The sequence below is a fragment of the Notothenia coriiceps genome, unplaced genomic scaffold (assembly GCF_000735185.1).
Source record: "Notothenia coriiceps isolate Sejong01 unplaced genomic scaffold, NC01 NC01_scaffold00024667, whole genome shotgun sequence".
NCBI classification, from domain to species: Eukaryota; Metazoa; Chordata; class Actinopteri; order Perciformes; family Nototheniidae; genus Notothenia; species Notothenia coriiceps.
The window spans coordinates 982,102-996,047 of NW_011357368.1; the positions used below are offsets into that span (position 1 = coordinate 982,102).

Here is a 13,946-nt window from a genome sequence, read left to right on the forward strand (position 1 = left end):
GATTACACGTACTTGTCAACCAAGCAGGAGCCACAACCCAGCAGAAAGTATGGAATTACACCAGCATCAGACCAATCCTTTCCAAATGTCAAAAAAACAATTATCCCATTATATTTTTCGACCATATCTACCTGCTCACTCCACCAAACATCCATACATTTAAAAAAAAAAAGACAAACCTCAAGAAACCACATGTCAGACTCTAACAAGCAGGCTGGAGAGTTTACAGGAGTAGACAGTAACAGTTAACACGTAAAGGCAACCTAAAGAGTCAACTGGTACAGCATCCAAGTTGTTGCTGCAGGATCATTCTTTGTCGGTTGGTTGTTTTTTCTCTGATGTCCCACTTCATCTTAATTTCCTCAGGATTTATGAACACATTACAAAGCACAGCATGCTTTAAAAAGAAATACACAACAATAGTAAATTAATATAGGGTCCTCACAGCGAGACACCACACAAAAGAAGAAGGCCACATCTATAATAAGTACACAAAATGTACAATAATATCTAGGACGACTTTTTTATCTTATCCTGAGGTATGCAGAACAGCGAAAAAAGAGTCACAACACCGTACCTCATATATCTGAACATCCGTCCCCCGTGAAAACATCTACATCAAAAGACCATTACTGAGTGGTCCTGAACGAGCCAGGGAGCCAGTCCCATAAACCTATCAACAGCACATTATCCTACGACATGCTCAGGCGAGCAGACACAGAAGGACCCAGTTGAACCAGGAACGCTGCAGGGCACAAAAATACAATGATCCCGGTAAATCTGGTACTCGGAAAAACACACAGCTTAGAAGACATGATGCGCCATGAAAAAAAATACAAAACTGAATATACAAAAGAATTAACCGAAGTCCACCCCCTGGCATTTATAGGAACAGGACCCCACTACTCCTGGTATAACATATAAACATATACTACATACACTGAACCTGCCCACCCAACCAAAGACCATATTTCCTTGATGAAGACGACCTCCCGGGCTGCAATGCTCAGCACCATGACGGATGAGGACCCTGTTTTATACACAATGGTGCCAGACTCCTTCGCGCACCAAGACCCCCGTCCCGAATCTGCAAAACAAGAATCAACAAGGCGGCAAGAGGCACTGTTAAAACCTTGTGGGCGGGAACCAGACCACACCAGCAAAGGCAGCCTACGACAAGACAAGCACCACTCACCATTCGTGAACCACTATTACAAGAAGTACGCCGGGAGGTTAGCGACCAGCAAGTCACGGGCCCACCCAGGCTCCAGCTCCACTACAGCCTCTTATACATGGCCGAGCGTCGGACTCTTCTTACGCACCAAGGCATCCTATTTCCCTCCCTCAGCATTTATCTCCGGGGATCTAATTCACTAAACTGATGACCAACGACACATCCAAGCACGATTAGCATTAGCTTCATTCTCACTTCCCTACCACTCCGGATAACACATCTCAAAAGCAGCACGGGTCCCGATACCAGTTCACAACTACTGGTATAATTTAGTTAGATCAACAATCCCAGTCATATTGTAACGGACCATACAAAAATGTGTGTGCCAACCCCACCTAACTCTCACAAATGATCCATCCTATTTAATATTAAGTTTATTTTTTTTTTTTTAAAGAAGAAGAAACATGGCCCCCTTTTTTTTATATCAAAAGGCAAATGTTTTTTTTAAGAATCCCTCACTGTTTACATGTTTCTAACACATAACGTGTAACCTAAAAAATAATGGAATACACCAATAAAGATCAATTTCAACTGGGGAAAAACCGTGACAAGTACAGAAGTCCCAACACCAATCACCTGCCGGAGCCTCCAACAACACCACAACTGGCGTACACAGACGGAACACTAGGATTTTTCCAAGTCCAACTTCCAAGAGTTGAATCAAGATAACCATCAGAGCACAAACTAAAGTCCGAACAATGCTAAAGGGGAATGCCAGTCAATGGCAATGAAAATCCTAAAAATCCCCTGCCCTTGCTAATTAAAAACATAAATACCCAAAATCGCAAAGAAGATATGGCTAGGAACCAAAATGTCATGTTCCGATTATGTCCCCAACATTCACTCAAACCAATTACAACAGCACCATTAAACAATCCTTTCAAATGGAATCTTCGAGTCCCTGCAAATAACTCTGTTCTTGCTTTGCTAACTTAATCCCCCCAATTTTTGATCAGCACCCGTTCAACGTCCCAGATCAGACCTCTGAGATGTGCGTGTCCCTCCTTATCATAGTTTGTTTTTTCATTGGTCCTCATTGAAAGCATTAGAGTCACTCTCCCCTCCTCTGCTCCCCCTGAACCCTGATCTCTACTTACACTCTCCCTCCATTACTGTCCTCTACTGGACAACCAACTGAACCGGCTATCCCTTTACTTCTATCTAACACCATACCAAGAAGAATGTTGGCAATATACGTGTTTGGAAAATGTTTGAAATATATTGTATAAGAAGTGGAAATGGATAAACATATCAGCCAGACTTATCATTATAGACCAAGTTTTGAAGTGGAATCATGTAAGTGCCTAATAAACACAGGAGAGGATCCCACACAGTCACTCACCCACTGTCCCCGCAGTGCCTCTTTTGCCCTTAGCAGACAGAAACCCACACTTGGCCCTTCAGGTCCCGGCCTGCCTCCAACACACTCAGAGGCTGTTTCTCCCGGAACGGGAGTAACCAAAGTCCCCAACTGCAAGAGAGACAAAATAATCGGTGAGCAAAGGCGGTGGGGGAAGAGAAGCCTACATGTCCTACAATCTGCATCTGTAATTATTTGATTTTACATGAACATTTTAAATCTCCAGTAACTTCTTTCTTCTCAAAGGAAATGACTCATCTACCCGATAACGTTTCTACAAACTAATAAACTCCATAAACAAGTTTGACACTTTATATGGAAATAGTCCCTCAGTTACTGTAGTTTTATGTTGCATCCTAAGATGCATCCCCATTTTGGTTGAATTTTTGAGTAGAAGTCAAATTTAATTGAGCGAAATCTTTTTTCCTTGACTTGCAAGACCCTTTAAACACCAACAAAGGACTTGACTCCAAATTAAAAAACAATATAATCCCCGCAGCCAGTAAAAGACATATAATATTAGTATGAATTTTGGGGCAAGCATGTACTTACCACAAGGAAGTCATCCCAAGGGTGCAACGAACAGGGGGTCCCGGCGGACGTGTGACCAGCGAAAATGTCCGCCGTCTCCAGCAACAGAAAGTCCCTTCCCTGAGGACCGCAGGAACTTCCTCTTTGGTAGCCCAGCCCAAATGCCCCCCCCCATCTTTGGGGCACTGATGGGGCCATCAAGCAGTGGGCCAAAACCAACTGCACAATAGATCCATCAATCACCACCTGCGGGTTCCATCAAATGTTTTGTTTACATAAACCACTCAATCAGACACCAAAATGATTGACAGGTCAGTTTTGTTTGTATCCCAGACAATGTGTCCTGTCACGCACAGTCTCTGGTGAGCAGATCCCTGAAGTCGATGGTGATGGAGATCCAGTACTGGCTGAGGAGGGCGTCTCTGTAGCCCCAGACACTGACGTTCATGGAGCGAGCTCCCGGCTCCGAGGCCAGGCCAGTAAAGTAGATGGGGTCTTTGGTGAAGACGTAATTACGCCAGCACTGTCCTTCATCAGTAGAATACCTGTCAGGACATTCATGAAAGTACAAACATTAGCATAACCCCAATAAATATTAAAGGTCACCTATTGTGCAAAATCCACTTGTTCATGTCTTTTACACATACACATGTGTCCCCTCTGTGTAAAGAGATTCTGAATGTTTCAGGAAAAAAGATTCTCTCTCTTTTTGTCCTGATCCATTTATATAAAAACCTGTCTGAAAATGAGCTGATTAGATTTTGGCCACTTTATGATGTCATAACGATTTTGTTGGCTTGTTTAACCATTAGCCAATCACCAACCAAGGTAACCCCCCCCCCCCCCTTATCACCTGAATCTCCTCCTAGAGCACAATTCTGTTCTTTTTAACCAAATATCTCTCAGAGGGGCGTGGGGAGTGGCTCCTTATTTTCATCTAAAGTAGCAGACAGAGAATCAGCACTTTTAAAACAGGGCTGAAACAGAGGGGATTATGGAATGCTACAATGCATGATCTGTTTGGTATTTCGAGCCAAACACTTCAGAGACATGTTTGTATATATCTGAGACCTGTAATATATTGATGAAAAACAGTATAATAGGGGACCTTTAAAACTACCCAAACTGCAGGTGAAAGGTTTTCACCTGAGTTCCCTTTATCCCCACTCCTTCCCTTCTGCAGGCTTTTTGTGGACCTTAAGCGTCTTTCTGTTCCCGCTTTGAGAGACCACCTGCAGCTGGACTCCCCCTGCAAGCCCGAGATGAGCGTCCACACGTACCCGTACGAGTCGGTGTACTCTGAGCTGCAGGCCATCTGCGCGGCACACAGCCCCAAGGACAAAGTGTGGATCAGCGACAAGGCCAGCTGTGCTCTCACACAGGTCATCCCCAAGGTGAGAGAGCAGCCAGGAACATAACTAGGCGGTGATTTACTCATTCATAGATCGGGCTACGCCTAAAGCAACACCTGTCTCGTCATTCTAATTCAATTCCACATTCAGTTTCCTGTAAGGGGCTCAAATGTTTTGTCTTTTGCAGCTATGGTTTCAATCGTACTTGTTGAAAGACAGAACACATACACTTCCTGATATATCAGGTTATGATTGAGCACAATGTTTTAATAATAGGAATCCCTTTTGTTTTAAATAAAACCACTCATAATTTAAGGCAAGGCGAGGCAAGGCAAGGCATGTTTATTTATATAGCACCTTTCAACACAAGGCAATTCAAAGTGCATTCATCAAAATGCAAAGATAATAAAAGAAACATTCAAAGAATCCAGACCTGCAGGTTTCTGGTAGTTTGTTCTGGATATTTGGAGCATAATAACTGAATGTCTCCATGTTAGTTCTGACTCTCGGGACAGAAAGCTGACCAGTCCCAGAAGACCTGAGAGTCTGGGCCTAAACCATTCAATGCTTTTCAAACCCGCAGCAGTATTTTGAAATCAATTCTTTGAAACACAGGAAGCCAGTGTAAAGACTTCAGAACTGGAGTGATGTGATCCACTTTCTTAGTGTTAGTGAAGAATTATGAAAGGTGACCAAATACGCTGCTTAAATACAAATTTGAGGTACTTCTACTTTAATTTTGTATTCAATTGTATGATTCTTTACACTTGACTACATATTGGAGGCAAATATTCAACTTTTTACTTAATTAAAAGGATTCAATCACTTGTAAACCATTTTTAAATCACGAAATGTTTTCAAATGGGCCATTCTGCATTATAAGAACTTCAAATGTTGGTACTTTGATGCTAATATTTTCACACTTTAACTTGAGAATGATGATACATTTAGCACTTTTATTTGTTGATGTAGTGGTGCTTCTTTTATTTCTGTAAAATGTCTGAACACTTCTTCCACCACTGGACTTTAACCATATTCTATTGTGTTTTATCATTCAGTTAGATCTAGACTCATCCTTGCATGAAAATGATCAACAAAGTCAATTCAGTTTACTGTCTGATGTCAGATGGGCATTTTGGTTCTCTTGGCTCTGACAGCACACAACTTTACTTTAAATACTTTAATATACACATTTGAATTGTCTTTGTTGCTGCTTGATGTGTTTCAGATCCACAGGACTCCGATTCCCTACACTCCCCTCTGCCTCGCCAAAGCTGTGAAGAACGCCACTGAGATTCAAGGCATGAAAATGGCCCATGTAAGAACTTTATGAGTGCCTTAAAATCTGTTGTGTGCATTTACTAATTAATAGTTTATGATTGATACAACTGATCTCACCTCACAGATAATGTATTTCGTCTTCTGCACTTTTCCCCAACAGATCAAGGATGCAGCTGCCTTATGTGAACTCTTTGCTTGGTTGGAAAAGGAGGTATTTTCATTATGTTTCTTAGGCTATATATTTTGAGTTCCAAAGAAGAGAGAAGATATTATAGGCTGTAACATTTAGGTTATTGTACCTAATGAGTGAATTCGCTAATTTGGGAGAAAACCCTTTGGATATTTGTAATATTGTGACGTAGTTAAAAAAAAATGTGATGGAAAGTGAACTTTTTCTCACATAATAATATTTAATTGATCATGATTTCATAAATGGTTTCTGGAAAGTTACTGATGTATATCAACTCTTTCCGCATTACCTGTGTTATAATATTTTCGGTTTTTACTCAGTCCGGGCATAAAAGGTGTGTCCTCACACACCACCACGAGGTACCGAGAAACCCCCTTCTTTCTATACTACCTCCATTCATCAGTTTTACACCATTTTAACTTTACCTTGTTAGTTTATCCCTTTAGACTTTTAACACAGACCTTAATGAACACACCTCGTGGTTTGTCACATCCTGTGCGTGCAAGCTGGTGCGTTAGAGGTGTCCTTCTTCGTTGCTGTGGTTAAATGTTTACTTCCTGCAAGCAAATACATAACAGATGTTCTCCTCGAAAGGGGAATTGCGTACTTTTCAACACAAGTTTTTACAAATACCCATGTTAAGGATTTCTGTTATACATGCTTATATTGCTAAAGCATTAAACTATACGATACATGACTATGGCATACAGAGTTTTAACACAGTTTTTAACATATTCAAGCTTTGTATAATAAAATACATTGTTCCATTTTCTTCCTTTCTTCATCACCTGGTTCTTAAGATTCCAAAAGCCACGGTGACGGAGATCTCTGCTGCCGACAAGGCTGAAGAATTACGCAGGTATGTTAATTATGATTATTATTTGTCATGGATGTTTTTTTCCAGTAAGCACTACCTAACTTCCAGTTAAACTTCTGTTGTCCTTGAATTGCTTCATGGAGAGATGCCAATTTAAACTGTTCTGCGATAGTGACTGGAGTTATATCCCCCTCTACTGGACAGGGAAGTGAAGTCAAATGTTTACTGAAAGCTTTGAAATGAATATTATTTGTTGATTTTGTATCTGTTTTAGTGTGCCAGTGTGATCCTACAACATTTGAACATTACATTACATCTCCTGTCATCAATGCATTTTTGTGTGGAAAATATCCTTTCCTTAAGTATAATTTTGTCTTTTTCAGTCAACAGAAAGATTTTGTTGGCCTCAGTTTCCCAACAATTTCCAGCGTCGGCCCCAACGGAGCCATCATACATTACAGGTCAGCTGGCCAGTATTTTTAATGAAAACATTTTTGTCGTTCTGTTATAATAGTTCACTAAGTTTCTCTTTCCTTTAGACCCCTGCCTGAAACCAACAGAACTCTCTCCTTGAATGAAGTTTACCTCATCGACTCTGGAGCTCAATATGTGTAAACAAGATCAATATTACATAAATCAACTGCAATTGCCCTGCCTAGTATTTGTATGACCTTTGCGTCTTAATTCAGACACTAATCACCTCTAATGCCAAGAAAACATAGGAACAGTGATGTGTTTCTTACTAACACACATCTGTATTCAATGTCTGTCTTTGGCAGCGATGGGACCACTGACGTCACACGCACCGTGCACTTTGGGACACCATCGGCTTACGAGAAGGTACATTTGGATATTTGCATTTTCATGGTTTTCACTTTCAAAAATAATTTCAATCTCAGGTTAGGGTTGATTGACTAAAGCTGATTTAATTATTCAAATTTGATTTAATATGTTTGTATTATATATTCTCCCCTTTTCCTCAAGGAATGCTTTACCTATGTGCTGAAGGGACACATAGCTGTCAGTGCTGCAGTTTTCCCCAACGGAACAAAAGGTGCTCTCCTCTTCTCTGACACTATTCCACGATTAAGCTTTACACTTTACACAGCAATGAAAAATTGTAAGGATAAAATGATTTATTCAGATGGTAGTTCTTATATATTCCTTTAGTTTTTTGTTGAATATACTGTAGATCTTTTATTCTTAGTCTCTGAAAAACAGAAATGACTTAAATTATAGCTTTCCTATGAGAGCAATCCGTTTTAGACACTGGAAACACAGGTGTCACAAAGTTTCAATAAAATGGAGAAATGCTTTCTGATGGAGCGAAATTAAAACCTTACCCTACTCAAGTGCGATCCCTAACTATAATCCTGCGTCCCCCCCCCCCCACACACACACACACACACCCAGGCCACCTGTTGGACTCATTCGCCCGCGCAGCCCTGTGGGAGTCGGGGCTGGACTACCTTCACGGGACGGGCCACGGCGTCGGCTGCTTCCTGAACGTCCACGAGGGGCCGTGCGGCATCAGCTACAAGACCTTTGCCGATGAGCCGCTGCAGGCCGGCATGATCGTCAGTGATGGTAAGGCAGGGGGAGGGAGGGGAGGGTTTTTGGTTGAGCCAGTGATTCTGTCTCTTGTCATGTGATTTTTACGTCCTCAAAAACTCATTATTTTGCCTTTTCTGTGTTTGATTATGTTATAAATTCTCTCTTTTTCTAGAACCTGGGTACTATGAAGATGGAGCTTTTGGCATTCGTATTGAAAATGTTGTCCTTGTTGTACCAGCTAAGCCCAAAGTAGGTCCTTTAACTGAGAACATGGCCTCATGTTCAAATACTCATGGAAATAATAGAGTTGCATGCATGGAACAATATGTTAAACCTTTCACTGGCAGTCATTGGGTGAAAGCCATTTTTTCCTCATTCAGGTCTTCTTTACTGAGTTTGATCATGGCAGTTTTAATTATGAAGAAAATCCGGATGTGAATATTCTCTTGTCTGTGTGTTCAGTACAACTACAGAAACAGGGGCAGCCTGACATTTGAGCCCCTCACTCTGGTTCCCATCCAAGTCAAGATGATGAACACTGAGCTGCTTACTCAGAAGGAGGTAAGGGATATCCAGTGTGATTGTGTTTAAGCATTCAAATCATCAGACATATTAAATTGATCCCAAGCAGGGATTTGGTTGCATTACAATTGCTTCAAATCTAGATAAAAAATATATTCATACTCGTAGACAAATTTTAATAAAAGTTACATTTATGTATGGAGAAATGTGTGCATTATAATACGCAATTAATCTACAATATATATATATGGGAAATAAGAAATATGTTACATTTTGTAAATAGTATTCTATTTACAAAATGTAAATGCTCTCTATCGCTGGAAAATGGGATCTATGATGAAGTGTATTTAAATGCTAGAATAGTTTACGAATAGTACTTGATATGTATAGTATACAACATAAATGCAGTATTAATGCCAAGGTAAACCAGAGTCGACCATCAAATACAAATTCAGCCATTGAAAATGTGTTTTTATTGGTAAGATGATGAACACTTAAAATACAACAAATAATTGCCTTTAACCTAGTTAACACTTTGTAAGAAAATCATACAACGTTTTAAATGTTCCATTATATCAGCTATTCAGTCATAACATGCACTACTTTAGTCTGTTCATGGTGTGACGGGCTCTCTTCTGTTTACAGCGGGACTGGGTGAACGAGTACCACAGAATCTGCCGGGAGGTGATCGGAGCAGAGCTGGAGAGGCAGGACAGGAAGGGGGGGCTGGAGTGGCTCATCAGAGAGACCCAGCCCATCGCCTGAGTACGACTTTTCTGCAGTACCATCCTTTTTGCCCTGGAGCAAAGATGATTAATTGCTCTGCAGTGATAAACGTTTGTATTTTCTCATCTTTCTCTGTGTCTCACACTTGGCTTCTTTTGTAAAGCACATTGTATCAGCAGTTTTATTAAAGATCATTACAAAATCAAGAAATGCTTTCGTACGTCTTTAACTATGGCAGTGTCGTGTTCAGCTTGGCGAATGAAACAATTGGCGACTCAATAACACTATCCTTATATGGTTTTACAAAAGATATTTATAATGACAACTGTAGAAATATACATGAGTATTAGTGGCAGCGTTGTCCTGTACCTACATTTAGCATATATTACTAAAACGCATGTATCATTGATGCCTTACAAACACGATAAATGAATGTTCTGTTTTTATAAAACATTTGCTGTGCCATTCTAAGAAGATTTATATTTACAATTTAGATCTCAGTTTCTTTGTCTTTGGCTGCACCTAGGGTGATAAGCAATAATGCAGGTGTGTTTTTAGATCACTCTTTGCAGAGAACCAAACAGTGAACTTGCAATTCCCGTAAATGTTTCCGCAGACACCCTGTTTTATTCTGCAAATTCAATGGGTTTAAATCCATTGTGTTACGTCATGATAGATTTTATTTAAATGGAAATATTCAAGATTATTACTTGAAATTAACATCCCTGTGTGCTAGGTTGCAGTCTTCTCCTCCTGGTTTTGCTGGCACTTAATGTGTTTGTTACCCAATTGTCAATCAGTCTGTTATAGCCAGTGATGTCAAAATGGTAAATTTCTTCAAGTAAAATCAAATGCAGTTGCCCAGTTTATTATCAGATATATTTACAGATATTTGCTCTTACATCCACATTGTTTTGTATTCAAAACAGTGAAATACACAGAAACAGTCAACAGAGATTTGTTGACTTTGTTTCTCTTTACACCTAGATTCAGTATTGTACTTTCATGGGACTAACAACACAGATTAAAACTAAGAATGGTCTAAATTGAAGCAGCAGTGGATGGAATATTCAGAACCTAAGTCCCAGTATGAGTATATAAGCCATAATATCCTACATTTCTCATGGTGTAATTTAAGAGCAACCCTGCTAAAAGGGTATAGTGTACCCGGTCTATGACGCAGGTTTTCTGTTATAGATTCCCAGGCTATGTCTTTTCCTAAAAACAGATGGGAGTGCCCACTTTAGTGTACATGGTGACATAACTTTAGTCAGTCTTGGGTGCAGGGGTCAAAATCAGACCTCTCAGATTCCAGTGTCTCTCTCGTGACTTTCAGATCATTTCTCGTCACAGTCCCACAACACAACACTTTAACACCTTCTAAAGCTGCATGTAAAAAATGGGAGGGTCCAGGGTGATGCCACTGCAGGGGTCCTTCGCGTACTCTTGAAAAGACAGCGGCAGCATCAGTGCAGTCTGCTCCTCCTCTCCCTGTGAGGCTTTAGTCCGGCACTCCTCCTCTCCCTCCTTCAGGCCCACAGGCAGCGGGTTACTGTAGATGTAGTAGATCCTGGAGTTGTCCTTTGCTGCCTCTTGTTTCCTGAAGAAGGCGAGAGGGTTGATGAAGCTGGTGGACCTTGTTACTGCTCTGACCGCGACGGGGTCCGCCGGCTCGCCTCGGGTCACTGCGCTCTCATACACGTGGGCTCTCTTTGACTGCCTGGTGGAGCAGATGGGACTAATTGCACTAATGACTTTAAAGGAGACATATTGAGCTCATTTTCAAGTTCATCTTTGGCTGTCTATTAGAATACGTTTTGATGCTTAAATGATCAAAAAAATACTTATTTTTTCTCATACTGTCTGTACAAATATAACTGTATTCACATTCGGCTCCCAAAAACACAGTCTGCCCTGATTGGTTAGTTTGCTAATCTTACGCATCTGTGCTCTTATACTTGCTTTTTTGAGTGCATAAGTGGGTTCACACTTAGAAGTAAAATGCATTGCAGATGGTCCAGTAATAATGGTCCAAAACTGTGAAACCCCGGTTACTTCTCACACTCAGCTATCATCATCTTGGCTACTTAACGGAATTATCAGCTGTGTGTGCTCTTGCTCCTGTGAACACAACCCTACACAAATATAAGTTGTGAAAGTTTTTTTGATTGGGTCAACTGAGCAGTCTGTAATGCAGAGGTGGGAAAAATACTCAAATCTTGTACTTTAGTAAAAGTAGAAGTACCAGAGTGTAGAAATACTCTGTTAAAAGTAAAAATCCTGCATTCAAAAGGTTACTTAACTAAAAGTACAAAAGTATAAGCATCAGAATTTACTGAACGTACTTATTATGCAGATTGGTCAATTTCAGAAAAATAAACATTATATGTTTTGATTATAGTTATTGATGCATTAATTAGTTTATCAAAGCTGTTTTTAATTACTTTCTTTACTGTAAGGTAGCATGTGAATTTTTCTCCAGGTGTAACTAAAGTCTCTTGTTGATTCGTCAAATCATTCGTCCAAATCTGTAAAGCAACTAAAGGTATAATAAATATAGTGGAGTAAAAGTACATGATTAACCTCTGAATTGTAGTGGAGTAGAACTATATAATAGCAACAACATTTAAATACTAGTAAGTATAGTTCAAGTATCTAAAAATTGTACTTAAGTACAGTGCTTGAGTAAATGTACTTGGTTACTTCTCACCTATGCTGTAATGGTACCTTGATACCAGGCAAGTAAAGCTGCTAGCTAGCTAACAGCAGAAATCGTCTTTTCAACAGAGTGCACAGCAGCTGTTGGCAACTTGAGACAACTCTACCCAGACACACTATCCAAGTCAGTAAAGGACATACGATCTCAGTGTATGCCATGAGACAGCATAACTAAAACCATCATGATTTAAATGTCTGATTTCCTCCCAACACTTCCATGGTTCTGAATAAAGGTGACATATTTTAAAGTATCAAGACTCATCTGGTATCTGATCCTCACCTGGTGCGGTTGTAGCAGACGGTGATGCAGTACAGGCCAGTGATAGTGAGGATACACAAGGCCAGGGCGATGATGACAATGTTAAACACTTTGAACTCTGGGTAGAAGGAAGGAAACACACACGTTACTTAGAAGAAGCACTTTACCACATCAGAAAGTCCATTGTGAATAAAAACTCAACTGATATAAAGAGAACAACACACCAGACAGAGCTGAGTCCATCTCCTGGTCATGCAGTCCCAGAGCTGCCGTGGTGTTCACATGGAGGCTGTCTGCCATTATTTCTCCGTCCTGGTGGGCTCCACTCATGTTGCTGCCTTTGGCATCCAAAACATGGACTAAAGGCTGAGCTTCAAGCCTCTTCCCACTGGTTTCAATAGAAACCCGGGCCATGTGACTCGAACAGCTCCTCTCAGTCTCTGTGGAGACTCCCCCTCTTTTGTCACCCCATCAGTTCAACTTGGACACCCCATCTTCTCCCTCCCCTCAGCTCCCCTTGTTTACTGCTCATTATTCTGCTCAGCGTTTTGGGGGGACACTGAGGGGAGAGGGACGTTTGGGCCTTTTATACTGTTTGTAATAAACTTTGAGTGGTGACCTCAAAACTAGAGAAACCACCACTGAAAATGTGAAAGAAAAAATCAAAGAGGAACTCAATTACAGTTTTCTCTGAAAATTGTGCTCTTTTGAGTTTTCAGCTGGTTTTACAACCTGAATCATCAGATAAATTAAACAACAGAGAACATCTGTACTCATGTCAAACATTGGTGTGAATTGTGCCATCTTACTTATACTTAAATAACGTCTGCATTGCATTATATTTATTAGTATTATTAAACATTATATATTGTATCTATCTGATAGAGACATAATGTCAGAAAATGTCAATATCATATCAATATTTGACAACCAAGTTCCAAAAGTTCAATTTTAGATTTAGAAATAGTTTCTTTAGTCTGATCTGCAGAACACGTTTCAAAAAGTGTCATTTTACACTGACAAAAAAGTGTTTGAGTAGCTGGAGATGACATTGGCAATTCATGAATTGCACATTTTCTCTCGACTATCACCTTCAGCTTAATATAAAACCCCAAAAGAACCCAATAAATCATTGAAAAGCTTACTGCAAATCCTTTGCCTGCAGTATAACAACTTGACACTGGTTTTGAACGAGACATTTAACTGCATCTCCACGGATCAGACACAGAATGCTTGTCTACCATACCTCTTCACCTGCCTATCTGTGCGTCACTGCTTGTTTGGTGTTTTGGGGTGAGCAGTACAGGAGATCAGGCTGTCCATGGGCTGATGCGAGAGCCAAAGCCAGCAAGAAGGCAACAATGCCAGCATTCTTCTCCTTCCTTATGCCTCACTTCACCCT

General features: G+C 40.4%; 2 protein-coding genes across 3 annotated transcripts in view; one reads left to right on the forward strand and one right to left on the reverse strand.

Annotated features, from left to right (window-relative positions):
• The window catches only part of xpnpep1 (X-prolyl aminopeptidase (aminopeptidase P) 1, soluble), an 18,630-nt gene extending 8,857 nt beyond the window's left edge, over positions 1 to 9,773 (forward strand). The window contains exons 6-18 of the mRNA XM_010782717.1: positions 3,482 to 3,549; positions 4,309 to 4,519; positions 5,706 to 5,795; positions 5,919 to 5,969; positions 6,749 to 6,807; positions 7,149 to 7,226; positions 7,305 to 7,376; positions 7,545 to 7,605; positions 7,750 to 7,819; positions 8,179 to 8,352; positions 8,492 to 8,568; positions 8,782 to 8,880; positions 9,487 to 9,773. Of these exons, the coding sequence (XP_010781019.1) occupies positions 3,482 to 3,549; positions 4,309 to 4,519; positions 5,706 to 5,795; positions 5,919 to 5,969; positions 6,749 to 6,807; positions 7,149 to 7,226; positions 7,305 to 7,376; positions 7,545 to 7,605; positions 7,750 to 7,819; positions 8,179 to 8,352; positions 8,492 to 8,568; positions 8,782 to 8,880; positions 9,487 to 9,606 (1,230 nt within the window). The 3' untranslated portion in view covers positions 9,607 to 9,773. The remainder of the gene's footprint in view (positions 1 to 3,481; positions 3,550 to 4,308; positions 4,520 to 5,705; positions 5,796 to 5,918; positions 5,970 to 6,748; positions 6,808 to 7,148; positions 7,227 to 7,304; positions 7,377 to 7,544; positions 7,606 to 7,749; positions 7,820 to 8,178; positions 8,353 to 8,491; positions 8,569 to 8,781; positions 8,881 to 9,486) is intronic.
• Positions 9,774 to 10,414: 641 nt separating this feature from the next.
• LOC104955164 (uncharacterized) lies at positions 10,415 to 12,966 on the reverse strand. 2 transcript variants are annotated; one of them, XM_010782410.1, is made up of 3 exons: positions 12,769 to 12,966; positions 12,566 to 12,662; positions 10,415 to 11,167 (listed from the first exon to the last, which is right to left on the reverse strand). In XM_010782410.1, exons 1-3 carry the CDS (start codon positions 12,956 to 12,958, stop codon positions 10,948 to 10,950), a joined length of 507 nt encoding a protein of 168 aa, XP_010780712.1. In that variant the 5' UTR covers positions 12,959 to 12,966; the 3' UTR covers positions 10,415 to 10,947. The 2 variants fall into 2 exon arrangements, with proteins under 2 accessions (XP_010780712.1, XP_010780711.1); XM_010782409.1 differs by having other exon boundaries at positions 10,415 to 11,287.
• Positions 12,967 to 13,946: the final 980 nt, after the last annotated feature.

Coding starts and splice junctions, on each gene's coding strand:
- LOC104955164 (XM_010782409.1), bottom strand. CDS start 12,958: ATGGCCCGGGTTTCTATTGAAACCAGTGGGAAGAGGCTTGAAGCTCAG. Junction 12,663..12,768: donor GATGGACTCAGCTCTGTCTG/GTGTGTTGTTCT, acceptor CCTTCTACCCAG/AGTTCAAAGTGTTTAACATT. Junction 11,288..12,565: donor GTCTGCTACAACCGCACCAG/GTGAGGATCAGA, acceptor CTGCTCCACCAG/GCAGTCAAAGAGAGCCCACG.